The following is a 19245-nucleotide window of genomic DNA, read 5'->3' as shown; positions in this document are numbered from 1 at the left end:
CTAACCTTTGCTGGTGAGAACTGTAAGAAAATAACTGACTGCGGAGGTCTGCAGGTCTTTCAGGTCCCACTGAAATATGCAAGATTTGGCTCTGCTCTCCGTTCACAGAGATGCAACAGTATCAAATATAGCTGAAAATGTGCACTGTGTATATGAAAAACTAGTTAGCTAGTTAATCTTCTAAAACTGATTGGTTTATCTTCATATTTTCTAATATTTACAGACATTCTAAGATACATTAGAAAAAATGTTTAATTTCTTTTTATTTTTCTTAGGCCGTTGCACAATTTTCTCTGATCTGAGCATTGTAACCTACGATGGAAATTATGTGGCTTTATTCAAAGAAGCATCCTATGTTGTTAGTCAAACTCAAGATGAAACTATAACTATCCACATCCTTGACTGTAGAACGGTAACTAATATTTATTACCTAACAAATGATGTTCAGTACTGCTAAGAAGATATATCTTAAAAGAAGGGGCTAAGTAATACTACATAGTTGTGGTTAATTATTTATTTCTGTGCAACATCTATGAATTTTACTTGCATTTTACAACACTTCTTACACATTTTACAACACATGAATTGTATAGGACTTTTATCACCTGACTTTATATTCACAGCTCATTCTGAAACAGCTGGAAGGTGAGAGGTAGGTCCATGTTATCTTATTATAAGTGTAAAATAGACAAGGTGGTGAGAGACTAAGTGGATATACATTCGTTAGTCACTTCTGTGAATGCTATCATGTAATCAGTACCACCATAGTGTACCAGTGTACCACCAATGTATTTCAATGCATGATTTTTATCTATGTTCCTATGGAGAAATTTGCATTGGAAACACTAATCCTCAGAGCCATGAAAGACTGTAGAAATGTCAGAATAAATTACAGCACCTTGTGCATTCCAAGTCTCTGACAGGGGCAAATGTTTGTGTCAGAAAGGGAAGACAGAAACCCTAACGGGTATCCTGCCTAACGGGTAGTGTAGATAGGTTCTGTGTCATGAAGAATTAATTTCTTGTGAGCCTTTACAAAACTCTTTAAATTCCAGGCTCTTCTGTGAAAGCTACGTAATTTCGATGTCCATATAAATGTCCATCACAAAGTTTGGTCCCAGGTAGTACCTTATGGAATTTGATTCCAGAAGTTCAATATGTTTGATGTGAAAAAGCAGATCAGTTTATGACTTCCAGATTTGCTTTCCTGTTGTATTCAGTGCTTTCTGTTTTGTTCAGCACCCAGCACCTTGGTGGCTCAAGAAGTATGCATATATTTCTGATTCATTACTTGTGTACAGTACATATATCATATGGATTTGTCATGCCCAGTCCTGTTCTCACTCTGTTTCAGATATGTGGTTCATACTTTAAGTGTCCAAACAGCAAGTCTGCTGTATTCGTTTTACCTGAAAACCTTTATTTCTAATGTAATTTCAGGATTGAAATTGATGATATAACAGAGTTGCTGAACACAGTGAGATCATATTTTGTTTGTTTATTTTGCAAGAATTCTACCTAGATGAACTTTGTAGTCCAGGCTGGAAACTGCAGTCAGCATCAGTTTTCCTCTCTAAAAAATATACCCCCCCAAAATCCTTAATATCCCGGTACCTAAAACCGATAAGTAGCTAATATATCATGATTTTGCACATCATGACCGTAGTTGATGTATTTTTGCTTTCTCCACAGAGTAATTCAAATTCAACTTCTTTGTGCCTGGCAATGCTGAATCTAACCTATGTATCAAATCAAATTATTATCAATCGTTTAAGTAGAAAAGTAAGTATTCTGAGAGTTTGGTTTTCTTTGCATTTTAGATAGCATCTTACTTCTGTAATCAACTGCCTCCTTATGTGGATACTGAAGATTAGAGTAGGACACAATAGGACACATTCATTGTTCCAACTTTGTAATTTAGTGAACTGCTAGTAAATTTAAAGAGTCAAACTGTGGTACAAGGACAGTTAATGAGGCAAGTCCAGGGTAAGGCACATAAACTGTTAGTCTCTTTAGTACCTACATTATCTTTGCAGAAGTGAGCCTGACCTTTTGAAATTAGTTACTACAAGCCAGATTCCTAAGCTGTCGAGAATCAGGTCTTATTTCTACCTATAGCGCTTGGTACCTGACATTTAACCTCTTTTCTGTGTGTATTTTAGATAACAATAAATTCAAGATTTGCTTGGCCTACTGTTAGAAAATATGGATACAAAGTGGAGGATACAGGGTTCAAGTATGCAGTTGAGACCCCAACAAAAATCAGAATTCAGTGGTTTCACAACACAGGCGTGATGATTTTTGAGTTTAATAGTAGCAGCGGACCAAGAGCGTTGGGATTATGTGGTAAGTCTAGTGTAGTGCAAGAAATAAAGGCATTCAGATGCTTTGCTAGGGAGGCACATTTTCCTAGTTATATGAAGTACTTTTGCAGGATCTGGCCCAAAAGAGTTATTGTAGATCATTGCAAAGTCTTAAGATACTATTAAAATGAAATTATTATTATTTTTTTAATTGTTGAAATGATGCTTGATACCTATACACATAATCACTTTTTAGCCATAATGATGCTTCTAACTGTAAGCTGTTTGAATCACAGGCATGACTGCTGTAACCAAACCCAAATAAGTAACACAAGCATAAGTCCATAATGTCAAATAAGGTTATTTACAGATTTAGTGTTTGATATCTCTCTGATAGGAAGTAATATATGCTATTTTCAGTTTCTAAAGGTCAGGATTCACAGGGGATATTAACTTGAGAGAACTAATCTTAGTTATCTGGTGCAGGAGGTGGAATACCATCCCTGGATGTGTTTAGAAAAACTTGTAGATGTGGTGCTTAGGGACATGGTTAAGTGATGGACTTGGCAGCCCTGAATTAATGGTCGGACTTGATGATGTCAAATGTCTTTTCCAACCCAAATGATTCTGTGATTTTATGATTTTATAATTTAGAATTGCCATGCACGTTTGTGAAGCTCTCAGAAGAAAACGTTCTAGAAGTCTGATATAAAATCCTCAGACTTTGTAATCAGGAGGAAAGAATGGGGGACTGATCCATCATTCTGCTTTTTCACAACTCTTAAAGGACCCTCCCGAGTGGACTACCGTAATACTTGCATCTTCTGTGTTGACTGAAGTCACTCTCCATGTGTTGCATACCTTTTTTTGCTCCAAAGTGTTTCAGTATTGCCAGCTGCCTTAAACAGAAACAAAATGTGTTGCTGCCTTCTGAGAATCAAATACAGAAAAGTTGTGGGGTTTGGGTGGTTTTTTTTTCCCCTGCTAAGGGGTAGTATAAGTATACATGGAAGTGCTAAAAGCTGCACTTTTAAGGTAGCTCTTAAGCCAATAGGTGCTTAAGACTGTTCAGGGGCATAAGTAGGATAGTATAGTATTTCTGCAGTACAGTAACAGATAAGTATCTTGGCATTTTATGGGATTTCCCTTTTCTGATCACATTTACAGTTTTCAGTTATTGCTATATGGAGGTGCTTTGTAACCTTTTTAAAAATACATTTTTGTTTAGTGCTTGTGCAACTGAATGAAGTTTGTGTGCCATAGCTGGGCACTCTGAACAGCTCTTTGATATGCAATAGATTTCCATTCATAGATGCACGTTACTTTTGCTTTGTTTAATTTGTCTGAATTTTTTTGTATTTTGATCCTCCCAAATACTTTCTACATCTGTTGTAAGTTGTGATACGATCACACTGTATAAGTTTTTTAAAAGCTATTTACTTGTTCAAATGTGCCGCTTCAAACGTACTACAGAATGAACCAAGTGGTGTTAACCTGCTTTTTTCTTCTGGTCATACACAGGGGTTTGTGATAGAAGCTTGGAAAATGACCTGATGCTACCCAACAGGACAGTTTTAAGCAAGAGCAGTGCTCCATCGACTTTTATAGACAGCTGGCAAGTGCCAGACACGTTAAAGTATGTTGGAGAAGACAGGCATCAGGAAACTAATTGCTCAGTTATGGACTGCTCAGAGTGCTTAAGAATGGTGTTGAACCAGACCTTCAGCAGCTGTCATCCTTACGTATGTTAACTATTTCAGAAGCTTACATTTTAAAAGAGATGCAGTTCTGACATGATTTTGTATACTTGACAATTTCATTAATGTGAAACTACATGTAACCACATCTATGGAATGAGATACTTTTTGTATCTACAGTTGCAAGGTAAAAGTAACTGAAGAGTGTGGCAGCTTGATAGGAGTGTTGCAATAAGCAACTAATACTTTCAGAATTCAATCTCTGTTAGTTTTGACAATACCATCGAATTAACAAACCAGTCCCAGCTAATTCAGTTGTATCAATATGATGTAGAGCAAAGTAAAATAAAATAGTTTTAGTATTTAATTAATCCTTAAGTGTTCAGTAATTTAACAGGTTCCAAATTGCAATAGGTAATCTAAGAGCTTGCATTCTAAAAAGCTCTAGAGACAGGGAGTTCCACCTTAGAAAGATGAGGAGGTGGAACAGACTGCTTAAAGCAAACAGCAAACTCACAGTGTGCAAATTAAGTATTTATTTGTGATCATATGAGTACATTTACCATTTCACCTTTTGTATATTGTTGAGTTTCATGAAGAGGAGGCCAAGAATAGGCAAAAATACAGAGGTAAGGAAGAACAAGGAACAATAAGTAATTATGTCTTCTATTGGAAAACCTATATTACCTCTTGCCTTGGCACTTATAAGAGGTGAAAGCAAGGACTATAAGGATGTGAACATTCAGGAAGCCTTACTTTTAAATAGTAGTAGATTCTCTTTGTACACTGGTGAAGGCTGGTGGTCTCTTTGCTTTACTGTGAACCAAGACCATTTGGCTTCACTGTTTCTAGCTGATATTTAAAAATGTCAATCTTTTTCCTACCTAGCAAGGTCTCTATAAAGCTGTAATATTTTTTTGTTTTTTTCTTTGTTAGGTTCCACCTGAGCTGTTCTGTGATATATGGGTTCGAGACACTGAATACATTCGAAATCCATGCGTTTCGTTAGCTGCCTATGTGGCAATGTGCAACAAATTTAATATTTGTATAGAATGGAGGAGCTCAGATTACTGCCGTAAGTATTCTGCATATATGTGTACCTCTAATGTTCACAGAGACAAAATTTGCCCAATATAAGAGTTACTGTAAGTTGAAAATACCAGTGCTCCTTGACTCCTCGTGTACTCTGGAAGTCATTGTTGAGATAATATTTTTTTTTTTTATACAATTCTAAGCAGCATGCAAAAGAAATCAGGATCATTATAGCAATTTTACAGATGGAAAAGGGAAGTTAAGCAACCTTGCTCAGAAGCCTGCCTCTGGTTTATAATGAACTGTAGAAGTCAAATCTTCTCACTTGCAATGTAGTGTTCATTTCTCTGAGCCACTTCACACTGATAAAACCAAAACAGAACAGAATTGCCTGTGGAAAGGAGGAAGCCACAGAAAGAAAGTTCTGTAGTACTTTGAATTGGCGGCACCTGTTGATGCAGCTGCAGAAAACTGTCTTTGGAGAGAGGATTAGAGAAATTAAACACCTTTGAGATTAGATGGAAAGTAAGGAGTAAAACCTGAAAGCCAGAGTGTCCTGGCAGAAAACATGTCCCATAGCAACATGCTGAAATATAAGGCCAAATGGCATCTGTAGTTGTCAGTAAATAGAAAATTTGGATTGCAGCATCTCTTTATGCTGTCAGTGATCACCTAGGAAAAGTCCTATTCAGTAATAACGTAGGGAGGCCTGAGGTTTCAGTGCTTGACAAGGGAAAGCCATACTAATGAAGTGTGATACCCAAATATAGTAGAACTCATTGTACACAGAAATCCTAAGGATGTCTTTTTTAAAAGATTTAAGGTTGGTACATGTGTACAGGCTTCATGCAGGTATGTTGTAATGCCTTGCAAATAATAGTCATGGACCCTAACGTTTAAAAACAGTCAATTATTTTTTTATTTTATTCTTGAGTTTATATGGACTTCAGTAGCAAATAACTGTTTAAACAAAGGTCTTACAAAATATATCTGTAACTGCAGTTAGGTATGCCAGCCATCACAAAGGGACACATCACTCTTACACCGCAGTGACCTCTGGCGGCTCGTGCCTAGCTGGGAAAGACACAAAGTCGCACCTGAACCTTGTGGGTCACCAAGTGTTGCCATGCTGGAGGCTGATTTTTAAAAGCCTGACATTCTCTATTTACAGGGCTCTCATAGGTATTTCCTGTGGGGCATTGTGGCCATTTTTAGTAGTGAGGAGCTGAATAAAATCAGCCTCCTCTCCCAATTAATCTTAACTCTAAACTGGAACCCTCTTTGTTTTTGAGCACAGTCCCTTTGTGAATTGGACTCCGTCTCATTACTGTGATTCCAGATGGTGCTGCTGTATGATTTAGGTACCATTACATGATGAGGATCATATATTTTGGTAGTTCACACAACCACACTGTTAGCATTTCTATTCATTCTCAGTTTGCCATATTTATGCAGTTTTAATCACTGTTTTAAACCAATGAAAGATCATGTTAAGTTTTCAACTGCAAAATTTAAATTAAAATTAGATGCTTTTTTGTCTGTTCCTGCATAGACTTATAAAGTGCCAATGAATTTACATCAGTAGCACAAAGAATGTTAAATTTAGCTCTGTTCTTTGAGTTAAATTAATGTGGCTACCTATTAAATATAGCAACAAATTAATCTCGTTCTTTGTTATTCCATGTAAAACAATGCTGAATTTGCTTTTCCATATGTATTTTTATAATTAACAAAGCTTTGTCCTTTAGTAACTACTGCAGTATCTTCAGCCACTGCAAAGTATACAGAATGATTCAGAATGCTATAATATTAGTCTGTGTAGTATTTGCAAATGTTCTTGGAAGGTTAAATTCCTTTGTGTCAACGCTGTTGGATGCTTTGATATCTCTACTGCCAAAATGCAAACTGAAGCCTGATAAAAATGTTACTACAAGAAGAGGAGAAATAAAAGTTCTTGCAACTTCCCTTGGTTTGAATTTGTCATATAGAATGTAACTAACCGGTCTGTATCAGTGTTTTAGGTTGGTAGATGCTACTGAATTGGCAGGCACAGGAAAAATACTGTCTTCTCTTAGGTACTGCCTCATGTGATTACAACTTCAGAATGAGTGATTTGTTTATTTCCTTCCTAGCCTTCCCCTGCTCTGAAAACTTCTCCTATCAGGCTTGTATAGCTGCCTGTGAGGTTCCACATAGCTGTCAGAATAATGCAGTTGCTTCTCTGGACTCAGACTCCTGCTCGGTGTTGACAGAAGGCTGTATCTGTGCTGGAGGGACCATCCTTCACCGAGCTCACACTGCTGTCTGCATTCCTGAAGAGAAATGTGGTATATTTGGATATGATTTCTTCTTTATTACCTGCAAGTTGATGGTCAGATACTTCATTAGTAATAAGTTGAGTTCTGGCCTGATGACGTGTGGGTTCTGTATGTCATTTGGTCGAGGACTGTTAAATATGCAGTAAACGTTAACTGTACAGGTGAGCTAGCAGGAAATGTCCTTGTGGCATACAATCTTGCTCACCACCTCCAGCTGGAGGATGCTCTTCAAAATGGAAGCTTTTGCTTATGTTTAAGCATTCTAGCATTCCAAGTATGTTACTGTTGGCCTCCTTTCCACCTAGCCCTTTGCCAAGGGTCCAACCTATTGATACTAAATGGCATTCAAAAGGTATGCAGCCAGTTACTTACACATTTTCAATAATACATATATATATCCTACGTTCTTTCTGACAGCATTGATATTTATTTTCATTACAGTTCTGCCTGAGCACACCAAATTGTGGACCAGTACTTACTACTAACAACACAAAACTTAAAGACACAGTTTATTATAAAGCTGATTTCAAAAAGCAGTATAAATTAATAATAGTTTTGCCATGTATGAAATACAAAAGTAACAACTTTTCATATCACTGCTTTATAAACAAAGGGTTGGATTGGGATTTTAAGTGGACTAGCTTTGCAGTGGAGACACAAAACAAAGTGGAGGCCCTGATCCTCCGGAGGGTATTGCGTGTTTTGCTTTCCACAGAAACTCAGTCTCAGACTGCCTTTTTCAGTTTTTTGTGGAGTGATGGGAATAAGTGATGCCTTTAAAACTCTGGGATTTTTATACTTTGTAGTTCCACACCCACTATGGAAGAAAATAATGGTCAAAATTTGAAGTAAAAAGGAATTACTTCCCTTTTCTGTTGTCTTGATCTAGCTTGTACAGACAGCTCAGGAGTACCTCATGCAGTAGGTGAGATCTGGAAAACTTCTTTGAGTGGATGCTGTATGCAAACATGTGTTGACAGTGAGACCATTATTCCAGTGGAGTACAACTGTTCAGATATCCACAATTTAGACTGTCAGCGATTTGCAGAAGTGGCCTTGCTTGTTCCTGGTGATCAGACATGTTGTCCCCAGAAGATCTGTAGTAAGTATTCCGTAACGATTACGTATGCTGCCCCCTGGAATATGCAGATAACTTTTCTCTGTGTTTTTTTTTCCTGTTACACACCTTATTTTTGAAGTGAATGGAAATAACTTTGCTTTGAATTTACAGATTATGTAGAAAACTGGAAACTTTGTACTATTTGGCTTAATATCTAGTAGGTTTTGGGGGAGAGGTAGAGGGAGGAGACAAAAGTTGTAAGGACTGAAATAGAACTGTGTTTATTTGGATGTGAATTGTGTTTTTCAGCTGTACAGGCTAATGATTTATTGTTAATTTCCAAATACAAATAAATTATTTAACTAATTATGAGAAAAAAGTTCAGATGTTTATCTAATTTACAAAGTGAGCAGTAAAAAAAGGATATAAAAGCTTTTTTTTAAAAAAATCCTTATTTAGCTTAGAAAGTCCAACTTCAAAAATAATTTGCAAGTAGTTTTCATTGATAACCCAGTGAACTTTCCACAGGATTTTTTTGTATTTCTTTTTAATTGTTACAAGGACTCAGCTCTACTTTAATTTTGCCTCCATGGGGAGTGTTGCAAATGCCAAACACTTCTGAATATTGCCTCAGGTGTTTTTTGCTAGTTTGTTGTGGTTTTCATATGCATGTTGCTATTTGGACATTTGATGTATCAAACTGCAAATACTGCTTACCACTGCTCTATTCAACTTATAAATGCATAACATAGCTTAGAAGGGTTTTTTTTCTTTCCCTTTATGTAACAGTTTGTAATCGGAGCCTCTGTGAACCCCTAATCCCTGAGTGTAATGGCTTGGAAAAACTGGTCACTTACTACAGTGAAGAATCCTGTTGTCCCAGCTATGTTTGTGGTAGGTTTCTTTTGAAAAGGTAAAAATGCTTACCCTGTAAAAGACATTTTGTAAAGTAAATAGATCATCTTAGAAGCAAAAAGGAAGTTAGTGTAGACACCCTTGTTAGTATGGCCATTTACAAAATTATGTTTCATCTGAAAGCTCAGGGTTGGTCTGTGCCTCAGTGTGAGCAGACAGAGTGATGGAGATTTGTGTTTAACAGTTAGGCAAGAATGTCTCTGCTCTCTTGCAATACCAAGTAAAAGTTTTTCTGAAGCATCATAGTATTTCTCTGCTCTGCACTGCCATTTCTTAAGGATATAACATAACAAAGGAGGAATGCTGCACATCATATAAAGAAATACATCTGTTGTACTTTTTTCAGAATGTGATCCAGCAAAATGTGAACCAATGGAGCAGATGCCAAGCTGTCGAGATGATCAAACGCTAATTGCTGCTCGGGTGGAGAGTACCTGCTGCATTTCCTATATATGTGGTACAGTATCCTGGCTGGTTATTTTTGCATATGCAATGATGTCTATTATCTTGCCAATTAAGGCTTCTTGTACTTCCTTTAGCTCTCCCAATATAGCAAAGCTTGAAAGTGGTTAAAAAAAATGGGCATTAAATTTACAAAACAAAAGAAATTACAACCACCACTAAGACTCACCAAACAGCTTTGGGCAACTGAGTAGTGTTCTTGGGTCGTGTAGAGGAGTGGTGGCAGAGTCTATGGATGAGGGAGTTGAGGGGCTTTGAGAGACTGTCCATGTACAGTGTATGGACTAGCTGCATGAATATTTTATCTGAAAGAAGGCTGCAGTTATGTATGCTCTTGCTCCCTATGTGCCATCATATCAGCTATGACCCATCTTATTCGATGGTAGATATTCCATATGAGAGTATTATGCAAATTTGTTCAGTTCTTTTGGGGTTTGGCCTTAATGACTTAATTCACTAAAAAAATTGCACTTTGGCATCAGTATAGGAGTTCCAATGTTCACCATACAAGTGTTTTCTGTATAAAAATAACATGATAATGAGGTCCAATTGAATCTACTCTATTTTTGCACATAGATATCTATGAACCAAAGGCTGTAGTTGTCTTGATTAGCTTCCATGTGCAAAAATTTGAGTGCTAATAGGAAATTTGAATTACACTTCTTTATTTACAGTAATCAGGGGATCACTTGGATCATGTGATAGTGACGTGCTGTGTTTGACTCTTCTTGCTGTCCCCACAGCATCCTTCTGTCTCTTTTTTGAAATGAGTCTTTGCACTGTAAACATTGAAGAGTACCTATTGTAGTTTTCATATGTGTTCAGGTGGGAGGATACCACTGGGATCACAGGAGATGCCCTTTATGGGGGATCAAAGATCCTGTAATTTGGGCAGAGGAGCATTCCTGAAAACAACAGGGTGACTTGGCAGGAGAGAAAATTTAGCGAAATTTTTCATAAGAGAAAGGGAGAGAATATCCTGTTTGTTGTGATCTGTACACAATATATTCATTCTTTATATCAGGGGGACAAGAAAAGGCAAGCTGCACTGAGAATTAGCCTTTTGTATAAGGACTATAAAGAATGAGTGCAGAACATCTCTGTTCTCTTTCATATGCATCTGACAAATGTATCAGCATGTTTCTTAGGCAGCAGTAAAATTTCTTCCTGTGTTTTAGATCTAAATAATTGTTTTCTCCAGCATGCGGGGCTTGCTCTGATCAAATACCCAAATGTCAAGAAGGAGAAGTTCTTGTTGTGGATGGCAACACTACAGAAAGGTGTTGCCCTACATACCAGTGTAGTAAGTTTGACTTGATTTTGGTATTTTAAGTAATAGAGAACATATCAAATTTTGTAGTGTGGAAGTTCAGTGCCAAAAAATGGTGGATCAGAGATATAGCTGCACTTGTGCTTACAAGCAAGTTATCATCTGTAGTTCTGAACAAATAATCTTTACTTTTAAAACTTCATGTGCCTAAAGCGTTATCTGAATATCTGTATCATGGAGACAAATGAGTAATTTCAGGCCCCAAGTTCTGGAGATTTAAAACTGTTTTAAATATTTGCTTAGAGTAGTCATGTTCCATGCTACTATTACCTGATGGATAGTGACTAAATTTTGATTATTAGTCTTTTTAAATAAGATGTTTTCTAAATATATTTATTATAAATAAGTAGTTTACTATATCTTGATTCTTATTTCCCTTTGTCAAAATGTGACAACCTTGTATTTATTGGTCTTTCTTTTCTTTAATTTTAGTTTGTGAGATATATCGTTGTCCTGAATTCAAATGTATGCTAGGCATGTCTTTGGTGGAGGTATGGAGCCCGGAGAAGTGCTGTCCCTTTCGGATATGTGGTAAAATGACTGATTTTCATTTTAGTTGCCTTAGACAATAAGACACTGACAACAGCTTTGGCCTTTTGTGTTAAAGTCTGGTTTCAGCCAGTTACACCATTGTGATCTGCTCATGAACAAATTATATCAAAAAGTCATCTCATGGCACAGAAATTCTTTTATCTGTCTGTTTTGGGGGGTTTTGCTTCATAAGAGTGATAGCATACTGTAGAATTTGCCTGTCCAAACTGAGTGACCTATCATCTTGAAAATTTTGTAAGAGTTAGTGTATTGAGTTTGTATAGCAAGGTTTGTTGTTGTTTTGTTGTTTGTGGGGTTTTTTTTGGTGGGGGGGGGGAGGGGGCAGCTACAGGAGTGGCTTCTGTGAGAAGCTGCTAGAAGCTTCCCTGATGTCTGATGGAGCCAATGCCAGCTGGCTTCAAGATGGGACTCACTCCAACCCCACCAGTGATGGTGGTAGCACCTCTGGGGCAGCATATTTCATAAGGGGGAAAAGTGCTCTGCAGTTGGGCAACTGCAACTGAAGAGAGGAGTGAGACTATGTGAAAGCAACATCCCTGCAGCCCTCCAGGACAGTGCAGGAGGCAGGAGGAGCTCCAGACTCTGGAGGAAAGGTTCGCTGGCAGCCTGTGGGGAAGCCCATGGCAAGGCAGGCTGTCCCCCTCGGCCCATGGATGTTCACAGTGGAGCAGATCCCCACCCGAAGCCCGTGGAGGACCCCACACTAGGGCAGGGGGATGCCCAAAGGAGTTTGTGACCCCGTGGGCAGCCTGTGCTGGAGCAGCTCCCAGCAGGGCCTTGTGGGGAGAAGAGCCAGGGCTGGGGCAGGGCTGCAGGCAGGGCTGGGGACCCTGTGGGGACCCACGCTGGAGTGGGCTGTGCCTGAGGGGCTGCACCCTATGGGAGGGACCCACAGTGGAGCAGTTTGTGAAGAACCTCAGCCTGTGGGAAGGACTCACATTGGATAAGTTCGTGGAGAACTGTCCCTGCAGAGGAAGACGCTGCAGAGAGAGCGTGTGATGGACTGACTATAACCCCCATTCCCTGTCTCCCTGTGCTGCTGGCGGGGATGGAGTAGAGAAAATTAGGAACAGAGCTGAGCCCAGCCTGGGAAGAAGGGAGCAGGGGGGGGGAGAAATGCATGTTGAAGATTTGGTTATCCTACTCTGATTTGATTGGTAATAAATTAAACTAATTTTCCCAAGTCGAGTCTGTTTAGCCTATGAGGGTAATGGGTGAGTGATCTCCCTGCCCTTATCTTGACTCACGAGCCTTGTGTTACATTTTCTCTCCATTGTTCAGCTGAGAAGAGTGATAGAGCAGCTTTGGTGGGCACCTGGCATCCAGACAGGGTCAACCCACTACAGTTAGTAAATTATTTATGGCTTTAAAAAAAAAAAAAAGGTTATGTTCACAGGTCAGGAATTTGCCATATATCATACATCTCTTTCTGACATCTTAAAAACCATTCTCTGATACTTTATATTGATTATAATAATTGTCATCACTGCAAGGAGGCTAGCATCTTGAATAATCATCTGCTTTTTTTTTTTTTTTTTTAACGTGTTCAGGTGGACTGCAGTTGATACAAAGCTGTAAATTGTTGTGATAAGTAAAGGTGGTCATAGAAGCTGGTATTAGTTTTCAGGATGGAATAGAAATGAAACATAATTCTGGACCCCCCAGATGGGTACATTTCAAAAACCAGCAGAAGTTCTTCAGTGATGACTTGTAAATCTGGAACTTGATGGTCTGTTTTAAGCAAATGGCATATAACTTTCTAAACTATTGTTTCTGTTATTGTATTTTGTTTTAGAATGTGCGTGTGAAACAATCCCCAAACCTCAGTGCGAACTGGTATGAAATTCATTTTCTTTGTCAGTATTCTTTTATTAATTTATTAACAAATCTATTTATCAGTATCTTACTAATAGTTTTATTGGTGAAATATGAAATGCCATGTCATTTTCTTTTTTTTTAAATTGTTTTACAAGAAGATCTATCCATTTTTAAGAAGCCAGTTAAGTTTAAATAACTCACAGAATAAAATGGCTGCACAACATTTATATTTCTGGAGGTTTTTATGACTGTATCATGCTCTGAAATATTTGTAGCATGAAACTGCTTTCATGCATCTGAGGATAAAATTTATTTTTTAAAGTTTCAGAACTAAATGCTTTAAAGCATCGTTGTTTTGTTAATATTATTTTTTATAGTGAATATATTAACATATATCATGCACTCAGACTGCTGACTAAACAGAACTTTTAAACTGTATTTCATTGTGACTTGTTCTGCATTACAAAAATGTTTATCAGCATTTCTGGGTTAGGTTCTCTGTTAGTACTTGGTATGCTTTGATCTTGCTTGTCATTGTTTTATCCAGAAAATAATACTCCTGTGGGATTATAAAAAAATTATAATTTGGAATCCTAGGAAGGAACTGGAAATAGTACTCATTTTTAATAGAGGAAATTCAAAATGCTTTGCGAGGTAGTTGTTAGTACTTTCATTTCATAGATGAAGGTATTTGGGCATAAGGAATCAGAATTTACTAGAAACTGGGAGAAAAATCTTAATATCCATACATATAGACAATATAAGGCAAAATTTAAAAGTACACTTGTGCTATTGTAATACTATTTATATCTATTAAGTTATTCCATGAAAGAATGGACTCCACACTGCGTGGAGGTTTCTGTACAAAGGCAAGGCATTGCATTTCATTATTGGCCTGCCTTAGTCTTTTCTGTCCTAAGTCATTCCTGTTTTTCAAGTGTAAAAAAAAAATCACATTTGGTTATTGTTACTAAATTAAATATCCCTGTGGGTGATGAAAGTGGATTCAAAATAAGTTTCTAGGGGGAAGAGATGCTGTTACTCAAATCCTGAAGGAAAGGTGTTTAAAAGAAAAAGTTCATACAGATAAGAAAACACTGTCATTTCACTTCTTTTTTTTTTTCTGCTTTTATACACTTAGGGGCAGAAACTTCAGATAGATGAACAGTTTCAGAACAGTACAGAAAATATCTGTAACTGTGTTAAGTACAAATGTGGTAAGTCAGAAAAGAATTTAATTCAAAGAAATACCCTTTCAAGTGCTAAGGTAAATTAGAAATTATAGATCAGATGTTCAGTTTGAAAATGGTAATGAGGAAGAAAGAACTGACTGACGTAATTCACAAGTAGTGTAAGAGAAGGCAAGAAAATAGGACCCCTCACTAAATATTTGGTTGATTATGGCCTGTCCTTGTATTCTGTTAGTTCCTCTAGCGGGAGGTTTGTGCAGGGAAATAGCCGAGTGTTGGGAAAGCTGGGTGGTGTTGGCTAAACAGCCCACATTTTGCTGAGCTGGAGTAAGGACTCCAGCAAGAAACTAAAACACACACTCAATGTCCACATAAAGAACAGTCCTGGTTAATCCATTATGGGACTACTCAGCAGGCAGTAGACATTAGTATGTGCTTTACAAAATCAAGGGGAGCATTCAGCACCATGAGAATTCATCTTAGAGCGTGCCTAATAGTGTCTTGGAAAACTCAGGAAAAAATTATTCCTGTGGGGCATGCAGTTGGCCACGGAGTTGGGATTGTCCTCACCTAGATTTCTACAGCAAAGATGTATACTTCTGAGCTAATTATCCTCCGTGCCCTCAATAATTAATGGGGAGAAATACAGGTACATTTCTTATTCTGAAGTAGACTTACAAAAGAAAGCAGTTGAGTAAGCCACCACTGTCATTTTGGTGGTGCAGCTAATAGAATATTATATATTTATTTAGATTTCATGCACGGTTATATTTGAAAAAAAACTGGCAATTGTGGTGAAGCATTAGACTACTATTAGCAGTTCGTATTTAAAAACCTGACCTGTAATTCTTAAAGAAATAAAGCAGCATTTTCGATTCCTGTTTTACTGTTTGAAACATTTTTTTAACAGTTTTGATACCAACCTGATTGTCCTGAGCATGCTGTTTATTTTTGTGTTTTCTTGTAGTGAGAGACAAAGTTTGCCTGACTCAAGAGAGAGGTGTGCTGCTTCCTGGACAGACAATCATGGAACACAGTGCAGATGGCATTTGCCGTACTTCTTATTGTACAAATGTGATTGATCCCTCCACTAAATACTACCAAATAAACACGTCTTTAATAGACTGTGCTGTGAAGTGTCAAGCTGTAAGAAATTCAGATTTTTAGCCGTGTATATTGTGACTGGTGGTCTTAGTTGCATTTTTTGGGTTTTGTTGAGTAGATTACAGTCATAAGAACAAGACATAACTTGAGACGTCCCTCTAATGATATGCTACTGTACTTCTGATAGAAGTTTATAAAAGTAGTCTCATTCCCTTTCCTGTTTTCTCCCGCATGTAAATCTTATACAAATTCATGATTATAGTATACTGCCACCTTGGACTAATAACATGCTGCCATCTGGCATCCCTGTATAACTTCAGCTGCGTCATGCACAAACTGGTACAAATTCCTGGCAGACATCATATTAATAAGAATTGGGAAGAGATTAACTATAAATAGAAGAAGAATTCTAAATTTAGTGAAAACAGCTTTATAAAATAAGCAAATGATACCTTGTCTGTTTACAAAGTATACGTTACCATGTCTGTTTACAAAGATATGTTACCGTGGGAATATTATATAGATTACTTTTCCTAATTATGTACTTACTTGATGTCTACTGTGTAAAAACTCAAAATTTCAGTGTTTTTTGAAGTAAACTGTCAGACTTACATTTGAAAGTGGTAGAAATACTAGTTGATTCTCTCAGAGTTGTAAGTTCTCCCCATTTAATTCAATTAAGATCAAATATATTTTATAAAAGCTTCATAAATGTACAGTGTTTACAAATGTAAGTTATGCAGTTTTGGAAGTTATTTAAAAAACGTCCCTAAAATCAGATAACTGAAAAAAAATTGCCAATTATAATAGTAAAGTGTTGAGCTGCAAGATGGTCTCAGTCATGGAATTATGTATTTGATTTTGGCAGAACCAAGTCTATCAGCCTCCAAAAGATTTAACAACTTGCTGTGGTAGCTGTAAGAACTTGTCTTGCCTCCACACTTTCAGCAATGGTACAGTTTCCAATTTTAAGGTAAGTTTATACATGTCTTACTCTTTCAAAATACGTAGAAGTAAACAAAAAATTATGAAATATTGTATACACATTGCCATAAAAAATGTGCAAAGAGCAGCTTTATTTGGCCAAATACTAGAAATAGTTTTTGCATGCACAAAGCATTAATTTCTTGGAGAGTCAATCATGTAGCTGTCTACAAAGATTAAGGGATTTTGATATATCAGAGAATTATAGTCAACTTTACTATTTTATAAACTGCTTAACATTATATATTTAGTGGACTTCTGAGTTCTGTACTGAAACAGAACTTAAACATGCATCTAAATTATATTTTGCTATAGGTATTACTTTTAAGTCAGACAAGATCACATTCAATTGAATTGTATTATAAATACTTATAATACTGTTTTTGCTGACTTGCCGTGTAAAGTTTGTTTTACAACTTTTAACAGCCTGGCGCTGTTTGGATTTCAAACTGCATCAGATATGAATGCACTAACACAGCAATAGGACCACTTCTGGTTTCCTCCTCAGTTGGCTGCCCACCCTTTAATGAAACTGAATGTGTGAAGGTCAGTGTTCAATACATTGTTTACAGTCCAGCTACGATTTATGTTTGCGTGAGAAGATTAACAAAGACAAAAAACGTTTTTACCTCAAGAAGGCAGAAATTATAAATTCTTGCAGTGCCTGCATTTTTTGCCCAGATATTTCTAATAGTGCAGACATATGGAAGTGAATGCTTGAAAAAAATCAGGTTTTTTTCCTCTTTATTTCTCTCTTGGTCAGGTTGGAGGCTATGTTGTGCCATTCTTAGAAGGATGCTGCAAAACATGTAAGTGATTAATGATACTTCCTGCCTCACAAGTCTGTTTGATTTGTTGTTACCTTAAAAATAAGGTTGATTCTTCCCTGCATGAAGGCTTGATTCACTGATTTCAAAGGCCATGCTTTTCCCAGTTTTAATCATGTGAATACCAGTGAAACTAGCGGAGTTAAATCAGAAGAAAGTAGTTTAACATTGAAGGGTTTACTCCCCTGATAGTGATTGTGGCTGGCCAAATCACTTAAATTATCTTGAGTATTTTGTAGTTCTCATGTAAAACTCCGTAAAATATCAGTTACTGCATTTAGGAGTATAAAAGGTATTGTGTTTGGAAGGCACCTTAAAACATGCTTCATCAACATTTATGTCTTCATATTTGGTAAAAATGAAGTTTGGAAGTTAGTGCTGTAAATAATTAACTGATTGTAATATAGCCTTAGGTTCCATTAATAGACATAGTTCAGAAGCTTTCAGGCAATATTGGCCAAGGGGCCAGTGCGACCCTGGGGTGCATGAGGAGAAGCATGGCCGGCAGGTCAAGGGAGGTGATTCCCCCCGCCTCTGCTCTGCCCTGGTGAGGCGACATCTGGGGTGCTGTGCCCAGTGCTGGGCTCCCCAGTTCCAGAGGGACAGGGAGCTGCTGGAGAGGGGCTGGCAGAGGCTGCAGAGGTGATGAGGGCATGGAGCATCTCCCGTATGGGGAAATGCTGGGAGAGCTGGGCCTGCCCAGCCTGGGGAAGGGAAGGCTGAGAGGGGATCTCATCGATGCACACACATCTCTCCAGGGTGAGTGCTGACAGGACGGGGCCAGGCTCTTCGCAGCGGTGCCCAGCGACAGGACAAGGGGCAACGGGCACAGACTGCAACACAGGAACTCCCATCTGAATATGAGGCAGAACTCCTTTACCTGGAGGGTGACAGAGCACTGGAACGGGCTGCCCAGAGAGGCTGTGGGGTCTCCTTCTCAGAGACATTAAACACTGGCCTGGACATGACTCTGTGCAGCCTGCCCTAGGTGACCTGCCTTAGCAGGGGGTTGGACTAGCTCAGGCGTCCTCAAACTTTTTAAGCAGGGGGCCGGCGCATGGATGAAGTGGCAGGCAGTCATCTGTGGATGCTTGGTTCCCCTCCCCCCCCCCCCCCCCCAAACCCCCAGTGCAGGGGGGGGAGCTGGGGGGGTCTGTAAATACCGGGGGCTGGATTGAGGACCCTGGGGGGCTGTATCCAGCCTGCAGGCCATAGTTTGAGGACCCCTGGTAGATGATCTCCAGAGGTCCCTTCCAACCCTGATCAGTCTGTGATTCTGTGATCTTTTAAAAAAACTTAAGTTAAAAAAGAAATACCCTTATTTCATTACCAAGATAGGTTTTGACATCTATAAGAGCTAATAAAGGTTCTCGGGGTGGGGTGGAAATCTCTACGGAATAGGTTCCAAATATTCTAATTTTTAATAGAAATCAAGACCTAAGTACATTTTTTCTTAACACACTGGTACATAGCTGAAATATTTTGGCTGACTTCATGAAGAACTTATCCTGAGGCAGACACCTAACCTGAAGAATTTAAGCTCGAATACTTGAAGCTAACAATGTTATAAGAATTGTAAAGGAGATTTTCTACTGGGCAGTATCATATTATCTTTAAAAATGAAGTGTTTAAAAAACATGTAGGTACGGTGCT

At 38.1% G+C, this 19245-nt stretch overlaps 1 protein-coding gene across 1 annotated transcript in view; it reads left to right on the top strand.

Moving 5' to 3' along the window:
• Positions 1-19245, top strand: part of OTOG (otogelin) — a 102115-nt gene that overhangs the window by 76343 nt on the left and 6527 nt on the right. The window contains exons 38-54 of the mRNA XM_040609419.1: positions 276-412; positions 1693-1782; positions 2163-2346; positions 3825-4045; positions 4937-5075; positions 7165-7359; positions 8240-8452; positions 9200-9304; positions 9672-9782; positions 10989-11090; positions 11550-11648; positions 13465-13505; positions 14629-14704; positions 15645-15823; positions 16650-16754; positions 17192-17311; positions 17529-17574. Of these exons, the coding sequence (XP_040465353.1) occupies positions 276-412; positions 1693-1782; positions 2163-2346; positions 3825-4045; positions 4937-5075; positions 7165-7359; positions 8240-8452; positions 9200-9304; positions 9672-9782; positions 10989-11090; positions 11550-11648; positions 13465-13505; positions 14629-14704; positions 15645-15823; positions 16650-16754; positions 17192-17311; positions 17529-17574 (2163 nt within the window). The remainder of the gene's footprint in view (positions 1-275; positions 413-1692; positions 1783-2162; positions 2347-3824; positions 4046-4936; positions 5076-7164; positions 7360-8239; positions 8453-9199; positions 9305-9671; positions 9783-10988; positions 11091-11549; positions 11649-13464; positions 13506-14628; positions 14705-15644; positions 15824-16649; positions 16755-17191; positions 17312-17528; positions 17575-19245) is intronic.

The sequence above is a fragment of the Falco naumanni genome, chromosome 10 (assembly GCF_017639655.2).
Source record: "Falco naumanni isolate bFalNau1 chromosome 10, bFalNau1.pat, whole genome shotgun sequence".
Lineage (NCBI taxonomy): Eukaryota > Metazoa > Chordata > Aves > Falconiformes > Falconidae > Falco > Falco naumanni.
This window is presented reverse-complemented; position numbering and strand designations above follow the sequence as displayed.